Genomic DNA, 17,779 nt, shown 5'->3' with positions numbered 1-17,779 from the left:
GGTAAAATACACTTGTAAGTGCATTTTAAAAGCATTATGGATACCTTGATATAGGGGGGAGCATTCTGGAATTGTGCCCACGGTTTGGCGCTGTGTCGTATCTTTGGGGAGTGGCGTCCGTGGAGCATAGCCCGGGAGTTGATCGGGTGTATTCCCGGTGGTGGTTCTATTGTTACATATTAGATTGCCTGCTGCAAGTTATGTTTATTTTTGTACTGGGGGATGGTCTCCAATACCGTGGCTGCGTGACACTTCTCCTAGTTGGGATTCTCACCTCTTATCCAAAACTCTGTGGGTGCTGCACGAGAGGCGACGTTTATCTATATTTGGTCTTTTGCTGTTACTTGTCTCTTATTGCTCTAGACTTTCCCTTTTTCTTACTCCGTTATCTCTCGTTTTTCTTCCTTCTCTGCTACTTGTGGGCCTGGTCCTACTCGTCTTCCTTTGCGCAGTTTTGTTTGCCCTTAATTAGGCTGTTGCTTGACCCCTCTTTCTCCCCCCCCCCTCTCAGCTGGGAGGGGGGGGGACGGGGGACGGGGGACGGATGATCAATCAGCTGCACTTCCCAGAATAGTTTCCACATGACTTCTCAGGGCATGAGTAGCACAGAATTAGTTTCCCTTAAAGGATTATTAAAGACACAGCTTTTTTTGCATAGATCTACTGCTATCGCTCCCGTCTGAAAATGTGAAACTGCCCGGGCGGCCACAAAGCATCTCGGGGTGGGCGCATGCGCAGTTCACATTTTTGGCCGGGACACGAGGAGACACACAAGGTAAGTGTATAGACCCGTGCACCTGCATGCAGACACCGTGGGAAGTGCCAGAAAGCTCAGGGAGTCAGCGCTGGATCGGAGACTCACCGCAGCGCTGGAGAGGAGGCTGAAAACTACAGGAAAGAAGATGATTGGATTAAAAGACATCATTTAAGGTAAGTGCTTTACTTAGCATTAAAGGCAAAAAAAAAATGTTTCGCTCACCCCAACGTTAAGGGCCTTAATTCTCCTGAAAAACGCCTCTAGTAAAGGCTTAGAACAGATGTTGTTGAATTTGTTCAATAGCCCTACTTTCAAACTGAGCGATACCCAAATTTTCTAACTTTCGCTTCCCTGTTGGGTATTATAGTAGCACATCGGAATTGAAAATGGAGGTTAGTATCCTCTTTTCCAGGAGGGTGGGGTGGATGTGCCTAGCTAAACCTAGTGATACTTATGGTTGCTTCTTGTTTCTTTGTGGAGTTCTGTATGGTAAAAGAGTGACGTTGGCCTCAAGCTACATCCCGAATTATGGACAAGTTGTTTTTCTGGAGGATTTCCTATCCCGACTGCATGCATTTCAGGAAGGGACTTTAATCTTGCGTGGTGATTTTAACCCAGGTTTAGATCCCCAGCTTGATACCTCAAGATCCACCTTGAATCTGTCCTTCCCCTGCCTGCGATGTATTAAAAGATCCCTGCAATCTTTGATGCTGATTGACGCCTGGCGTCCCCACGCTAAAGATAAGTTTTTTTCACCAACACATCAGTCCTACTCCCGAATTGATTATTTTATGGTCGCACTTGGGTTACTCCCTCTGGTAGAGTCCACCTCTATCGAAGTGTCGGCTACTTGGTCCAAAATCACTACCACTCTGACTCTCCTGCTTGGCCCACCAACCTTTTGGGCCTGGTATTGGAGATTCAATGAATCTCTTCATGATGACCTGATGACTTATGAACTTTCTGAGGCGCTGATGAGGTTTTTTTTTAATACCGATGACTAGGGATGCATCAATACTAAGTACTGTACTCGGTATAAGTACAAGTACAGATACTTTGAGCTCCAAGATTAGACTAGAGAGAAATTCAAAAGTTGTGTGTCACCAAGTGACACACCTAGTTAGGGTTCTAGATTGGTGTAGAAATGTTTCCCATAAGCAGTGGATAGTATTAGAGCAGGAGTGTTCTGACATCTCGCTTTGCTGTCTTCCTTGATTGGAACCGCAGCTTACCAGAGATCTCCATCCATGCCCTATGCTGAAGGTGGTCAGAACAATACTGGGTATAGTTAAGCTGTCTGAGCGTTCCTCCTTATGCTGCCCGTGATAGGTCACCCTTCATCCCTGGCAGGGGAGACAAGTCTTTCTCTAGATTCCTCCAGTGTAAAGCTTACAGACCCAAATTTTACCTCTTTGAACCCCTCAATGATATTTAAACTATGGTGCAGCCTCCTCTGGATATGTGGAGGGCTTTCCAATTGCAGCACTTTCTTATACGACTCTTTCCTAGAGGGTACTCTTTACAACTGCAGACTCCATTGGGTGTCAGTAGGGGTCAACCACTGTCAGGTAACTGCCTGCGGTTTACATTCAGCTGAATGTAAACAGCATATCATAGCAGTTCTCAGCCTGAAAGGTTGCCCATAATCGGTATCGGTTCTGAGAAATCCATATGGTTAGACCCCCAATTTCAACGTATGTTATACATCAGGCCATGGCCACAAGGGAGCTCTATCCATACATGCATTTGTTTACAGCTCCCTTGTGTGCCCTGTAGAGGTGCCTGGACCAGAGTGATGTCACATTTTGGCTCCCGGCACCTCTACAGGGCACGCAGGGGAGCTGTACAACTGGACGCACATATGGATGGAGCACCATCACAGCAAAGCAGCCCACACTGGACCCCCAGGATGAGGATCCACTCTTCAGTTCTCTTAAGATAGGGAGACTGAGTGGATCTTAAAAAATAAAATAAATGTAAATTGATTTTGTGTGTGTGTCAGTGTTTTTTAGTTCACACTAGTACACTGCGTTAATCACACTGTCCCATGCGATTAATGCATTGTGCCACGCAATCGCACCTACCATGTATTCTGTTGCAGGAGGTGTGTTCCATTGCCATTCATTTGAATGGCATCCCAAAAGCACCTTCCACCCACAGTTTGATGACCCACATCCAAATGTTCAGTACCTCAAGGCCGTGCACTTAATGGGCAAGGACAAATGTGGGTCCTGAGGTTACACAGGTTGAGAACCACTGCTCTAAGAAAATGTTCTACTTTAGTATATCAATCCCAGTGTGTCTTTAGAGATATATGTGATGGAACAGATGGGTTCAGGCAGTGCGGGATACTGGGAGAGCCAGTCTGCTAAAAGTGCAATACACGGCGAGGAGGCCAAAAGTTTGGTTTTGTGACTGGGTTTACTCCTGCAATCCGTTAAAAGAACCTCTGAAGCAAAAAAAAAAAAAAGGGGAGAGGAAGCCCTGATATGAAACTTGTTTAGTGGACTTCTAAAGCTTATACAGGTACTAAAGTTCTAACAGTCACCTACTATTACTACTGCTGTCATCCTTCTTAATGTTAAGTTTAATCTATATATATAAAAAAAAGGAGACATTAAAACGTGATAAAAAACTGAACAGTTTTAATGGAAATGTTTCAGCAAAGAAATAATAATAAATGCCTGGGGGAAGAGACAATTGTACTATACCCTGGTAAACGAAACAAAACAGATGTAAAATTATATTCCGTCAGGTTACGCTATTACTATCATTTTTTCTTTAGTACAAAAGCTCTATGTAACAATAGACAATGCATTAACACTCACCTCACACACTGAATTTTCATGTCAGTAGTAGTTTTTTTTTTATCCAGTCATCACCCCCATTATAATGTGTTTGTCAGATACAAAAAAGCTCCCATACACAGCACCCTGTGCAATCTTTGTATGTACAAACAAACTTAAGGATTTTAAATTCAATATATTTTTGATTTCGATGACATGGAGTAACATTTGCTTGTATGTATAATGCATTTGCATTACATTTTTGTAATTGTAACCTATTATATATTGCTGTGTCATTTCTCTATACAAGTAAATGTGAATGGTGCATGCACCTCCAAAAGCAATCTGATTCACTCATTCTTTTTACTTCTGACAATGGTGTACACGGGGCACACAAGCCCTAATCATGACAAATAAAGAGAGTATAAACATCTGGACAAGTTCAGAGGACAACATTAGTACAAAAAAGAAAAAATTAAAGTTCCTTGTCCAGAGCTTTTGTTAATTGAACAGTTCTGATGGCTTACAGAACAATTCTTAGCAGCACGGTATGGTCAGGTGGTGTTCGATGACCATTTTACAATTATATATTTTTTCATTGTCAGTCAGAATGGCATAACACAACAATTTTGTGTTCCATGTGTTAATGTCATCCTACAGATCAATTTATCCACTGGTATGTTTGTCCATGTGATATAAAGAAGTCAATTGTCAGCAAGATATTAAGGAATAAATTAACTTTACCATGCCTTAGCCCCAGGCTCTGCTCTGGTTACATGATGACTGCGACATACCCTGCCTTCTACATCTTCAGCTTTCCTCTGGTAGCTGGCTCCTTATTACTATATGAACAAGATGATCAAGTGACTACTGAACAATTTACAATTTATTGGGCAATTATGGAACTTTTCATCTGCTTTCAACCAAAGCAGTCAGTTAATCATGGCTTCATTGGTTTCACAGGTTTTTTTTCTGACCAAATAATTATTATTGCAGTGGAAATTGATTACCACTGCAAACCAATGTAATGACAGCTGAAAGGAATCATCAGTGAGACAACCAGCAATGGCAAATGGCCGAAACCAAAGAGATAAATTACGGTGACTATAAGCTGTTGAAAAGCTTTACATCTGCTAAAAAAATTGCAAAGTCTATGGCCAATGTAAGTGATTAGTGCTTTAAAGGATAGCTCCCATTCACGCCTGAGCAACTTATGCGTTTTGTGAAGCATGACAATGCTCAACATGATGTCAGTTCACAATTGGAGCATATTGCTGCTGCTTGTTGCACAAAAAAGTACATGTACTTGTTATTCGAAAATAATGACACATTTTTGGCCCCACAGACTTCAATGGGAGCTCCTGTAAACCTGCAATACAAGCTTTTTTTGTGTGGACATTTTGCCTCTCCTCCTCCTTGCAACATTGTGAACAAAATAGAGGATTGAGGAGTGTGCACACTGGATGTGGAGACTTTCATCCACCTGATGAGGGCCCACAAGAACCTCTTGAACTCCGTGATGCCCATTACAAGAACTGGGGCAAACAACAGAGGCTCTGGGCAGAAATTAACGTGAGTTTTTCCTGGATTGGCAGGTATAGAAAAAACAAACAGGATGTAGCTATAATGATGAGGCCAACATATAATGTCAGGTGATATTACTTTCCACTGAGCAAAACCAAAGCCATGAAAGATGGGTTGGACTTGATGGACGTATATGTCTTTATTCAACCCCAAATACTATGTAACTATGTAAGAACATGCAAATAATTACTTCAAAATTGCTTGAAAATGCTCTTGTTCAAGTATGAATGGGGGCTGAAGCTTTCAACATGCTCAGCAACATGAGATTAAAATCACCCATGGCCATTAAATTGTCTGTAAGGCTAACTACATACAATAAATAAAAAACTGACTTACGTAAGAGATTTTAATTCATAGACAAATATGTAAAGTTTGAAAACATATTTAAAATAAACATGTGGTATAGAAGCGAGTGATATGTTCAAACATTTTACTGGTTAACCTAACCAGCTAACTTCCAGTCCATGAATCCACAAAAAAAAAAAAAAAAAAAAAAAAAAAAAAAAAAGGTTATGCAGCGGTAGCTATAAAAATAGAAAAATGTAGGAGGAGATCTAAAGATCAGTGCAGTTGTATAGATATAATTGTGAATGTTACTAATCTTTCAAAGAATGCAGCTGTATTCTTGTAGACATATGGGACAAAGAAAACTTTAGTCAACATGTATTTTTCTATTGATTCGTGACCTTGCTAATTTGATGAGGGAAAAAATAAAATAAAACACCTTTCCCACACTATAAACAGTCTCAATCACCTTTAACACCACTCTTTTCTGGAGGTCAAAACAATACACAGTCTCCATATTTGTGAAGTAGTTAGCCATGTGCTGCAGCTTCAAAAAGGTTTCAAGTTTGTGATAAATGCTTTAACAAATGGTTTAAAGTTTCAACAATTGCACTGCAATGAATCATCGTTTAACCTTAGCATCTTCTTTTATACGCCACATCATCAGTTCCATACAAGCACAAGCATCTTCACTTGAATCATGTCCTTCAACTGTGAGGAAAAAAACAAAACACATTGCTGCTTGAGAGGGCTCAATGGGAGACACATTATATGACATTAATAAACTGGCTTATCTAAAAGACTGCAAATGTTACCAGAACAGAAGATTTTGAAAAATTAAAAGTGACACGGGGGAAGCATTTTTTTTTCCTCACACACAGCAGCATAATGCTGGCCATTCATTATGCACATTTCGGCTGGTTCCTCAGAAAACTGATCGAAGGAGCCCGTCGGAAAATCTTCAAATGAAAAGTTCTGCTGTGCTGCCAGAATACAAAGGACACAGCAAAAGATTCTTCGATCAACGCTTGGAAGTGTTGATGGAGGAATTTGTTAAATTTTTCTCATTCAACCCACAGGCTGAACGAAAAAAAAAATAGAACAGTGTTGGTTGGACTTGATGGACTAATGTCTTTATTCAACCTCAAATACTATGTAACTATGTAACTATGGCCAGTTTAAGTCTTGTCCACTTACCTACCAAATGCTACCCAATATTATTTTGTTGCCTGCAAAGGCAGCTATAAATTGAAAACCTTGCACACGTCATATCTTAGATTCTGCACAGGCATGGGAACTTTATATACAATGGTCGTTATAAAGCAATGCATTTTTGTTTTGGGGGAAGCAGGTATATAAAATTAACCTACTTACCCCAAAACAAATCTACCTTTGCTGACCTAATTTAAAAGGTGCAGCCCCTAGGACTTATATGAAAGCCTCCATTTTTCTTGGAATAGTTTTATTAATCCAGAAATTAATAATGCAGAAAGGCAGGAACATGACCTACTTACCTTCAAAAGATTGCTTTTGAAGAACTTTTATGGCCTCTCTAGCATAACCTTCCGTAACCTTCTGCAATCCCTCCTGGATGCGCTCAGAGAACTCTGCATTGACTACTGGTGGGGGTTCTGGTTTAGCCTTGCTGCCACTGATCAAGGCCATAGCGGGTGCAGACTCTTCCTCCTGTCCATGCATGTACCAAGGTACCGACATTCAGTAACATGGGCGGGAGGAAGAATGAATGGACTATAAGTGCGCTAACGATGATCATATTTGGTCAATGATGTCGGCCAACATCCCCACCCCTCTGTTTATATTTAGCTGTCAGCTGGGAAATCTCCTGGCCGGCAGCTGAAATGAGCCAGGGATGTGTCCTAGCAACCAATGATGTAGGGCTACATTGACAGTGGACAAAGTTCGATGGGAAAACTGGCCAGATTCCAAAAGACAGCATGCTAGTGGCTATGGAATCTGCCCACTTGCCATCTATCAAATCACAAGGGTAACTTAATGCATGAAAAAAAATGTTGTACTCACCGTAAAATCCTTTATTATCCGTTTATTGAAGGACACAGGGCAACAGATCGTAGATCATGAATGGTAGGGTATATCGCCACCTGCAGGAGTAGGACGCTAGGCACATAACAAAAGACAAAGACAGCCTAGGGGCGGCCCCTGCTGGTGGCCAAACCCCCCACCTGCTGACAAGTCTCCAGTAAGTAACAAGCAGTTAGTAGTGTACACCCCAAAAGAGAGGGTGGGGCCTGTGTCCTTTCATTGAACGGAGAGGACAGGATTTTACGGTGAGTACAAAAATCCTATTTTCTCTCCCGTTCATTGAAGGACACAGGGCAACAGATCGTAGATCCTGAATGGTAGGGACTGTGACGACATGGTGATCAGTTTAGGAGTTAAATGTGTATTGGTGTTGAGTTATGTTTAATTATGTTATACTGTGTAACCTGGTTATCAAAAGACTGTCAGCACCCCACCCTCGTTATCTCCCTTTGTACTCTGAAGGAGCTCAGGACAATGACATTCTGGCCAGGCTCCTGCTATGACTGTCTGGAGTTGTTTAGCAGGTGGACCCCTGTGGTGTTGAGCAGACCGATTGTCTGGGGAAGGCAGGGTGAATGTGATGGGATTATAATCTGTGCAACCTTTTATACAGCAAGTGATGAGATCAGTTTCTTAATAAATCCGAGTTTGTTTCACCCTAAACTCGTGCCTCGACTAGTGACTGGGGAAACTGAGAGCTAAAGATCTTCAGATTGCAATATCTCCTCAGCAAGGAAGAATACAGCGGCGGACATACTCATCCTGAGGGATGGGCAAAAACAACCAAACACCCAAAAGACCCCTCAAAGAGCCGTCTGCAACACTTTGCGCCCCAAACCAACATCCGCCGATGCCAAAACATCCACCTTGTAACAGAAGACCATGTAACGGCCTTGACAAACAGAGGCCCCATGACGGAAAGCCCAGGATGCCCCAACAGCCCTAGTAGAATGGGCAGTGATAGGGAAAGGAGGCTCACGCCCCTTAACGGCATACGCCTGAACAACAACAGTACGAATCCACAGAGGGATGGTAGCCGTTGACGCGGCCCGGCCCTTACAAGGGCCCTCCGTGAGCACGAACAAGGAGCCGGTCTCGCGGAAAGAAGCCGTAGCTTCCAAATAAATATGGAGAGCGTGAACCACATCCAAACAGTGGAGCGCACATTCCTTCCTATGAACCAGCTCCGGGCACAAGGAAGGCAAGACAATGTCCTCATTCAGATGGAATGCAGACACAACCTTAGGCAGGAAAGCCGGCCGAGGACGGAGAACCGCCTTGTCCCTATGCAGAACCAGCAACGGAGCCTTGCAGGACAAGGCAGCCAACTTCGACACCCGCCGAACGGAAGTGATGGCCACCAAAAAGGCCACTTTTTGCGACAAGGACGTAAGCAGAATCTCCCAGAGAGGCTCAAATGGAGATCCCTGCAACACCGAAAGCACCAGATTCAGATCCCACGGTGCCCAGGGCGAGCAGACAGGGGGAGCAATCCGCGTCACCCCCTGAACGAAAGTGCGAACCAGAGCATTAGATGCCAAAGGCTGCTGGCACAGCACAGCCAATGCAGATATTTGGCCCTTCACTGTGCTCAAGGCCAGCCCTTTAGCCACCCCGCGCTGCAAGAATGGCAGAATTCTGCTAATGGAGAACAAACGCAGAGACAGGGCCCCAGCCTCACACCAGGCAAAGTAGGCCCTCCATGTGCGATGGTAAATCTTTCTAGAAACCGCGTTGTGCGCCGTGAGCATAGTGGAAAGGACCACATCGGACAATCCCCGGTCCTTCAGGACCTGGCTCTCAACAGCCACGCTGTCAAAGCCAGCGACTGTAAAGAAGGATGGAACACAGGTCCCTGGGACAGAAGATTTGGACGTAGAGGCAGTTGCCACCGGTCGTCCACCACCAGCTGTACCACGCTCTCCGAGGCCACGAGGACGACGGTGACGTCCTCAGCCGCGATCCGGCGCAGAAGCAACAGATACAGTGGAGGGAAGGCATAAATCAGACCGTAAGGCCCCCATGGAGCCACCAGGGCATCCACCGCCTCTGCCCAGGGATCCAAAGCCCGGGCCACGAACCTGTCCACCTTCCGGTTGAAGCGAGACGCCGGAAGATCCAAAGTCCCCCACCGAAGACAGCTGCTGAAAAACATCCGGGTGCAGGGACCACTCTCCCGGGTCCACCGACTGGCGACTGAGATAGTCGGCCCGCCAATTGTCCACCCCCGGAATGTAGCACGCAGAGAGAGCCAGAACCCGATTCTCCGCCCAGGAGAGAATCCCTAACACCTCTCGACCTGCGGCCACGCTTTTTGTGGCGTCCTGGTGGTTGTTGGTGTTGTCCGACTGGACCCGAACCGACAGATCCTGAAGACCAATTGGTCGACCAATGAAGGAGAGAAAGGCGAATCGCCCGAGGTTCCAAAACATTTATCGACAGACAGGACTCTTCCGGCGACCAACGATCGTGCACGGTCAAGGAGCCCAGGACTCCGCCCCAGCCCCAAAGGCTGGCGTCTGTGGTGACCACCGTCCAGTGCACAGAAGGAAAGACTTAACCCGCACCAAGGTCGGAGATTGAAGCCGCTCTCGCCTCCCGAGACACCAGAATCTCCCTGTCCAAGGACAGGGGGGACTTGTCCCACTGTACCAGGATGTTCCTCTGCAGAGTCCTGGTGTGGTGTTGTGCAAAGGACATCGCCTCGAAGGAGGCCACTATGAGACCCAGGACCTGCATGCAAAAGTGAATGGGCGCCAGAATCGGGGCAAGCACCTTGGTGAACACCCATGGGGCCGACACCAGCCCGAAAGGCAGCGCCACAAACTGAAAATGCTCCTCCCCCACTGCGAAACGAAGATAACGCTGATGAGACCCGCAAACGGGCACATGGAGGTAGGCATCCTTGATGTCGATGGAGGCCAGCAGATCCCCTGATGAAGCCAGGCCACTATGGACCTGATTGACTCCAATCCGAAACCGACAGACCAGCACAAAGGTGTTCAAACGTTTGAGGTCCAGGATGGGCCGAACCCCCTCTTTCTTGGGCACGGTAAACAGGTTGGGATAAAACCCTTTGAACCTTTCCAAGGACGGAACTGGAACGATCACCCCCTGGGACAAAAGGTTTGCCACAGCACGACTGAGATCCCCCAACCGCGGAGGGGAAAGGCGCGTGTTGGACGGGAAGAACCTGTTCCCCGGACGGGACAGAAATTTGATCTTGTAGCCAGAAGAGCCAAAGGCGCCCCCCACCCTGGGAACCAGAGCCGGGGCGCAACCTTCATGTGGACTGGGGCTTGGCAGACTGTGAACGAGGATTTGTTAAACTTCCCGCCCTTATCGGAGGGCGGAGGGGGCTGAAAAAGCAGCTTGTGAGCGGAGAAAGTGGGCCCAGGTTTCCGGCGCTGTTCCTTCTTGCGCGCCTGGGGAAGGAAAGTACTCTTAACCCCTGTCAGATCCTTAATGATCTCATCAAAGGTGGAACCAAACGGACGGTCCCCAGTAAAGGGCAATTCCGTCAGGGCTTTCTTGGAAGCCTGATCAGCCGACCAGCACTTAAGCCAAAAGCAAACGGTGAAGCGTCACCGCCGAAAACTGACAGCTTGGACACCAAGAGCGCCGCATCCAAGGCCGAGTTGCAAACATACCAAAGGCCTTGTATATTGTAGAGAAGTTTTGGCCTGGATCTGGATACTAGGTGCTGCACCCCTGATAATAGTTTACAAAAAGTGGAAAGAAAAAGTGGGGGTTTGGAAGCACCAGAATGACAACTCCAGACAACAATAGTACGCAAAAGTTTTTATATTTAATATTAGTTTAAAAAAAGGCTCATAGCCCATTCATAAAAAGCAACCAGCTGAGTAGATAACTCCCTATAAGCTCATTCCCTTTACAGAAAACCTTCCATTAACAGTAGATATGTTTTTTGGAGAAAATATGATTAACATTTTGATTGGTATGAATATACATGATCAGGGTTAGTTCATCGGGTGTCCAAAATTCATGATAATGACATTGATAATAATGCTAGGAGGGTGTGGGAGGGGAGCAAGCTTCTTTTCCACTAACACCACCCTACAATCTCCGACCATTTGCTACAATATGACCATTGTAGCAAACCATGATTCAGATATACAAAAATCTAGACATGATCTGGGTTCATCACATAAACATATAATACATGATCTGGTTAAAGCAAGTAAAGTCCCAATGTCATAATGCAAGTAGCTTGAATGGTAGTTATGTGATCATAGGGTTAATTACTTCCAACAGTAATTAACCCTATGATCACATGACTACCATTCATGCTACTTGCATTATGACATTAGGACTTTACTTGCTTTAACCAGATCATGTATTATATGTTTATGTGTTGTACTTGCATTAAAGCACACTACATTGTATGCTAATGCATTACCAAAACAGGGTCAAGTTTGGATTGGGGTGTGTTGCCAGCACATTCAAAATCAATGGGCTGTCATAATGCAAACTTAAGTTAACACATGTCATACAGCCAGTGGCGTCGCTAGAGGGGTCGAGAAAATAGTCTCTCCCTCCGCCGCTCTGACTGAGAGGCCACCCGTCGCACCAAACAAGCAGCGGCTGCACAGGCTCCAATCAGGTCCCATGACGTCACTCAGATCCGCCCCATAGCCGACGCCAAGGGAAAATAGCCGCGGAATTTTAAGTACCTCGCCGACGCCGAGTACAGCAGCCTGCAGGCACACTATGGGGCAGCGCTGAGGCCTCGGCCAGGAGGAACTAGCAGCAGCCACTTGATTGCAGAGCCCATCACCTCTCCCTGCTGCATGAGTACTCACCATGAGGACAGTCAAACAAGGTATGTGCCTTAAGTCACATTGTTTTTAACCCTCTATACATAAATGCAGAACAATTCCTTCAGTTACATGGCAGAGGAAAGGTGCCATTCTGCATTGCAGCAGTTGAGAATGGCATCAGCTATAGAGGACTACAACTCCCAGCAATACTTTATACAGAAATGCAGAATGGTAATGGCTATAGAGGACTACAACTTCCAACAGAACTTAATACAACAATTCAGAATTGCAAACGCTGTATAAAATATCGATGGGAGTTGCAGTCCTCTATAGCCGAAGCCATTCTCCATTGCTGTATGAAGCATTCCTGGGAGATGTAGTCCTCTATAGCTCAAGCTATTCTGCATTGCCGTATAAAGTATTGTTGGGAGTTGTAATCCTCTCTAGCTAAAGCCATTCTGCATTGATGTAGAAAATATTGCTGGGAGTTGTAGTCCTATATAGCTGGTGTCTTTATGCATTGCCGTATAAAGTATTGCTGAGAGTTGTAGTCCTCTGTAGCCGAAGCCATTCTGCATTGCCGTATAAAGTTTTGCTGGGAGTTGTAGTCCCCTATAGCTAAAGTCATTCTGCATTGCCGGATAAAGTATTGCTGGGAGTTGTAGTCCTCTTTAGAGTGGTCCACAACATTTTTGGAATCAGGAACCAGTTTAGCTGACACATTTTTTCCACAAAGCGAGGGGGGGGGGGGGGGTGTGAAGGGAGAGAGGGGGAGATGGTTTTGGGATGTTTCAAGTGCATTTATTGTGCATTTTATTTATATCATTATTAAACTGTAATATATATAATTAACTTATTATACTAGTCAACATATTGCAGAATCAGTGGGAGCCCTGCGCTTGTTTTTCTGCTCTCAGGTGGCCATTGCAGGCTCTCAGGTGGCCAGTGCGGGCTTTTTGGTGGCCAGCGAGGGCTTTCAGGTGGTCAGTTGGCCAGTATGGGCTTTGAAAAAAAAATCTTGCACCAGGGCCCTTTGTTCCTTAGGTCCACCACTGGCTGCCGGTGTTCTGATCCAACGACAATTTCCAATTCCGTCACTTCCGGCCGGTTCCCAGCAGCGCCGGTCCAGCGGCGGAAGAGGCCAGACCCCAGCAGCAGGTAAAAAAAAGCTGGGACGGAGGTACAGGGAAAGGGACCCTGACCAGCCCACCTAAGACCCTGCAGAGCCCACCACAGAGAGTCTTAGATGGGCTGTGCAGGATCTATGGTCACTCACAGGTGGACCGTGTGGCATCTCAGGTATGTGTGGGGTCTCACCAGAGCCCAGTGCTTACCTAAGTCTAGAGGTACCTTGCTGTACATGCAGGAAGGGGAGTTTTCAGGAGGCGGAGCTTGGTCTGTTGCGGCCTTTACCAAAGAGTGATCAGGGAGTGGAGCAGAATCGCTTGAGTGGTAAGGTAAGTGTTTTAGCATCTAGCCCACCTGACAGCCTGTACAGGATTAGATATGCTAGTGGATAGATGAGGGGTTAGTATATTAGTACAATAACAAGGTATTCTTGCATACCGCATTACTCTCATATTTCTAATCTTATTTACATTTAGTTTTTTTCAGTGGTATGATTTAGTGGTGACATTTATTAGTGCCCCCCCAGTTTTGACTGTGGTATCTTATGTGCCCCCCCTATATATTGTTCCTAGAGTCGCCACTGCATACAGCACAGTGTGCTAGGTGTGGCTAAGCATCATAAAGGTTCAACTTTTTTTGTTAATAAGCACAGCACACCAAAACACATCATATGAGCACTCTGGTGCACTGCAGTGCAGTTACATTGCAAGTTACTTTAGTGGTAAGTTGGGGTGCAATTAAAAAATTAATGGATCACAGATCATGCGTTAACATGGATTTTACTACACATTACCTTGAACTAGATCTAAACCTAATCAAGAAAATCTCATAAGTTTTAACATGATGTTATGTTAAGCTGGTTTCAAGTTTTTAAAATATGTAGCTTTCATTAAATATGCAGTTTCTGCCATAAGGGGCCTTGTTCATGCACTTCCTATTATGGGCTGATAGCTGCCATCTCCTTATTGTGCTCCTGTGTTGTCACCCTATTACATACACAATTCGTGGCTACAAGTGGCCATGCTGACAACATTCAGGCAAGCATGGTCCACTGTTGTCACTATCAGAAAGCAAGTCTAGAACAAACACATATAGCTGACGCTGAAGTGAATGCATGTACAGTCAATTGAAAAAGTAAGCATACCCCATGTAAATGTTTGACTTTTTTCAATATATCTGAACAGGCAAATATTAGATCTTCATTTTAACAGATAATGGTGACGTACAGCACTTGAACAAATGACACATAAAACTGACATGATGTAGATTTGTTCATTTAGATTTTAAGAATGAATACAAGTGTTATGTAGAAAACATAAGTACATTCCCACATTTACTAATGTAAACTTCAGAAATCTAGGGTGGAGTGTCATCATACCAAGAGCTCTATAGGGCCGTCAGAAAGGAGGCTGTTGATGACTATGAGCCTGGCATAGGATTTGTAGAGATTGCCAGAAAAAAAAAAAAAAAAACAGCTTCTGAGGTCAAGGGTGGACTTAGTTTTTTCAACAGCACATCGTAACATGTACTGATATGTTAATGAATAAATCATTTAATAGCAAAAATTCTCATTCAGTATAAATCGCTGGATTTGTAGGCGCTGTTTGACTGACGATGTAATGTTAACTTGTTACATAGTATTTGAGGTTGAATAAAGACATATGTCCATCAAGTCCAACCTATTTTATGTGTGTGTATGGTCCTATTGATGTGTATTATGTACAGTATAAGTCCCTGTGTGTTCTCAATCTTAAGAGTAATTGTATCCCTGTATATTACGGTCTCTAAGGAATCGCCTCTTGAATGATTCCACACTCTCAGCCAAAATCACAGCATGTGGCAGCGAGTTCCAGACCCTGACTGATTTAACTGAGAAGAAACCCGTTCGCCCCTTGTGCTGAAATTTTTTCTCCACCAATTTTAAGTGGTGGCCTCTCGTCCTTGTCATGGAGTTAATTGTAAAAAGTTTGCTGCTGATGTTGCCAACACCGGTGAACATTTTATACATGAAAATCATGTGCCCCCTTAATCTCCTTACCTCCAATGACCAATTAGAACATGTTTAAATTTAGTAGCCTCTCATACCTCAGGTCCTCTATCCCCTTTATGAGTTTGGTTGCCCTCCTCTGGACTCTTTCCAGTTCAAGGATATCCTTTCTGTTCACTGGTGCCCAAAACTGGACCGCATACTCCAGATGAGGCTGAACCAGTGATCTATAAAGTGGCAGAATTATAGGATTTGTCCCTGCAAAACATTCCCCTCTTAATACAGGAAAGGACACTACTTGCTTTGTTTACTGCCGCCTGACTCTGCGTGCTATTATTCAGTCTGTGGTCAAACGTGGCAAAAGTCAATTTCCATGGAGTGTCCATAAAGTGGCTACAAAAGGCTGCAGGAAATCAGATGAATGAGATGCAAAAGAGACTAAAAAACAGACAAAACCGGTATTTGATGACAAAAAAAAACATGCCAATTATTTATGACACAGTTCATTAGCAACTAAATGTCATCCACTTAGGGTTTACTTCATGTTCCACAAAAGAAACAGACTGGCTGCACAGAGAACACATGTTTGAGGCCCTATGTGGACATGTTATTGTCTTAAAGAGAGTTTTCCTCTAAATCGAATTTCTCATTAATATCTATACCATTATTTTGCAACCCTGAAATGCTCTATTCATGCTGATGCTTACCGCTATCCTGTATGATACGTTTGAGATGATCTGCCATTAATGAACGAAGTGCACGCTTGTATGGGAGACCCAGTCGATGTGGGAAGACAACAGCCGTATCAACTACAGTGAGATGAATTAACTAGGAAAAAAAATAAAATAAAAATGTGTATACTATCAGTCAAAATCAGTACATCAAATAATTGACATGTGCTTCATTAAAGAGAAAAGAAATCATGCTTGAATTTCTAAGCATTGCTAACAACTATTAATCATTTGAAAAGAAACTCTTGTTACTAGGGATGCACTGATACAGATACTGGGCATTTTCACAAGTACTCTTAAGGTGCCCGTACACTGCGATGGTCGTAAGGTGTATGGGCACCTTTACTCAATACCCCAAACCAATAACGGCATTTTACATTTTTTTATTGAAGCAGCTGCAGTAAGTTCCTGCACTTGCTGGGGAGCCTTCTTGAGGAAGCACAAGGCGCCTGTTTACTTTGCCGGCCCACACATCTTCCCCCTCCTGCGGCCTCAATATCTCGTAGTTCCAAGCACAAACAGAAATTAAAATCCCTCTCATGGTGTAGTATTTCACAGTTTAAGATTTATTGATGAATAAAAACACTAACATAGAAAATAATTTAGTAGCGTGAAGTATCCCGACCAGTTTCGTCACCACTGACTTTTTCCAGGGGATAGTGTGCACTTTTTATCCCACGGGAAAAGTCTGTAGTGATGAAACGCGTCGGGTGGGCGGGTCATACACACGCTTCCTGAGACAGTACGGGTCACAACAGGTCAAACGTAGAATCCTTTACGCTATTGAACTATTTGCTATGCAAGTGGTTTTATTATTAAAAAGTTTAAAAAATAAATTTTTAAGTACTACACCCGAGAGGGATTTTAATTTCGGTTTGAGCTTGGAATCACGAGATATCGAGGCTGCAAGATAGGAGGAAGCTAAGAAGAGTCCTCTCAGCCTATGGAGATTTAACTGAGAGAAGTGACATTAGTGATAAAGCAATTATGGCTGATCCTAGAAGGGTAACCTTATAATTCTAGGGAGTGCGATTCCAAAAGGCTTTGTTTGGATCACGGTGGATTGCAGAAACCTTTGCATGCCAAAAGATTTGGTGGAAGATATTAAGACTACCCTACATCTATATAGAGTATGCACTTTGATTAATGATTTATTGGGGAGGAGAGTGTCTACACTAGAGAATGAACTTTGAGAAGTTTTAACACATTCGAAATACTTTATTTTGTAGACTTTCTTTGCACCGTTACCGACTATATGAGGATTGCACAGTTGGGTGCTTGTTGGCACGAGTTATTTTATCTATATGAAAATAATTGTTTGATATGCATACTGTTTTTGATATTGCATATTGACACTTTATATTTGATGGGGGGGGGGATGTAAGGTTTAGCGCAGTGCATATATAATGTATTGCTGGGATTTGTACTCCTTTATAGCTGATTCTGCATTGCTATATAATATATTGCTGGGATTTGTAGGCCCTCTACAGCATAAAGTCAGTGGCAGAACTACCAGCATTGCAGCGGTTGCAGCTACAACCGGGCCCTGGCACTCCACCATTGTCCTAAAAATCACTACTCTGTATTGTTTTAGAAAACCGGGGTACACTAAAAATAATGCACCGGTAATTAGTATCGGCGACTACCTGAAGAAGTATTGTTACTCAGACGGGGGGGGG

At 44.0% G+C, this 17,779-nt stretch overlaps 1 protein-coding gene across 1 annotated transcript in view; it reads right to left on the bottom strand.

Annotated features, from left to right (window-relative positions):
- Positions 1 to 5,899: 5,899 nt before the first annotated feature.
- LOC108800266 (RNA exonuclease 1 homolog) overlaps positions 5,900 to 17,779 on the bottom strand; it is a gene marked incomplete at its 5' end in the record, with an annotated part of 86,048 nt that continues 74,168 nt past the window's right edge. The window contains 2 exons of the mRNA XM_018572237.1: positions 5,900 to 6,123; positions 16,077 to 16,197. Coding sequence (XP_018427739.1) covers positions 6,035 to 6,123; positions 16,077 to 16,197 — 210 coding nt within the window. The remainder of the gene's footprint in view (positions 6,124 to 16,076; positions 16,198 to 17,779) is intronic.

This window comes from Nanorana parkeri, unplaced genomic scaffold (assembly GCF_000935625.1).
Source record: "Nanorana parkeri isolate BGI_ZX_2015 unplaced genomic scaffold, ASM93562v1 scaffold1973, whole genome shotgun sequence".
Classification (NCBI taxonomy): domain Eukaryota; kingdom Metazoa; phylum Chordata; class Amphibia; order Anura; family Dicroglossidae; genus Nanorana; species Nanorana parkeri.
Note: the sequence above shows the minus strand (reverse complement) of the source record. Positions and strands in the feature narration are given on the sequence as shown.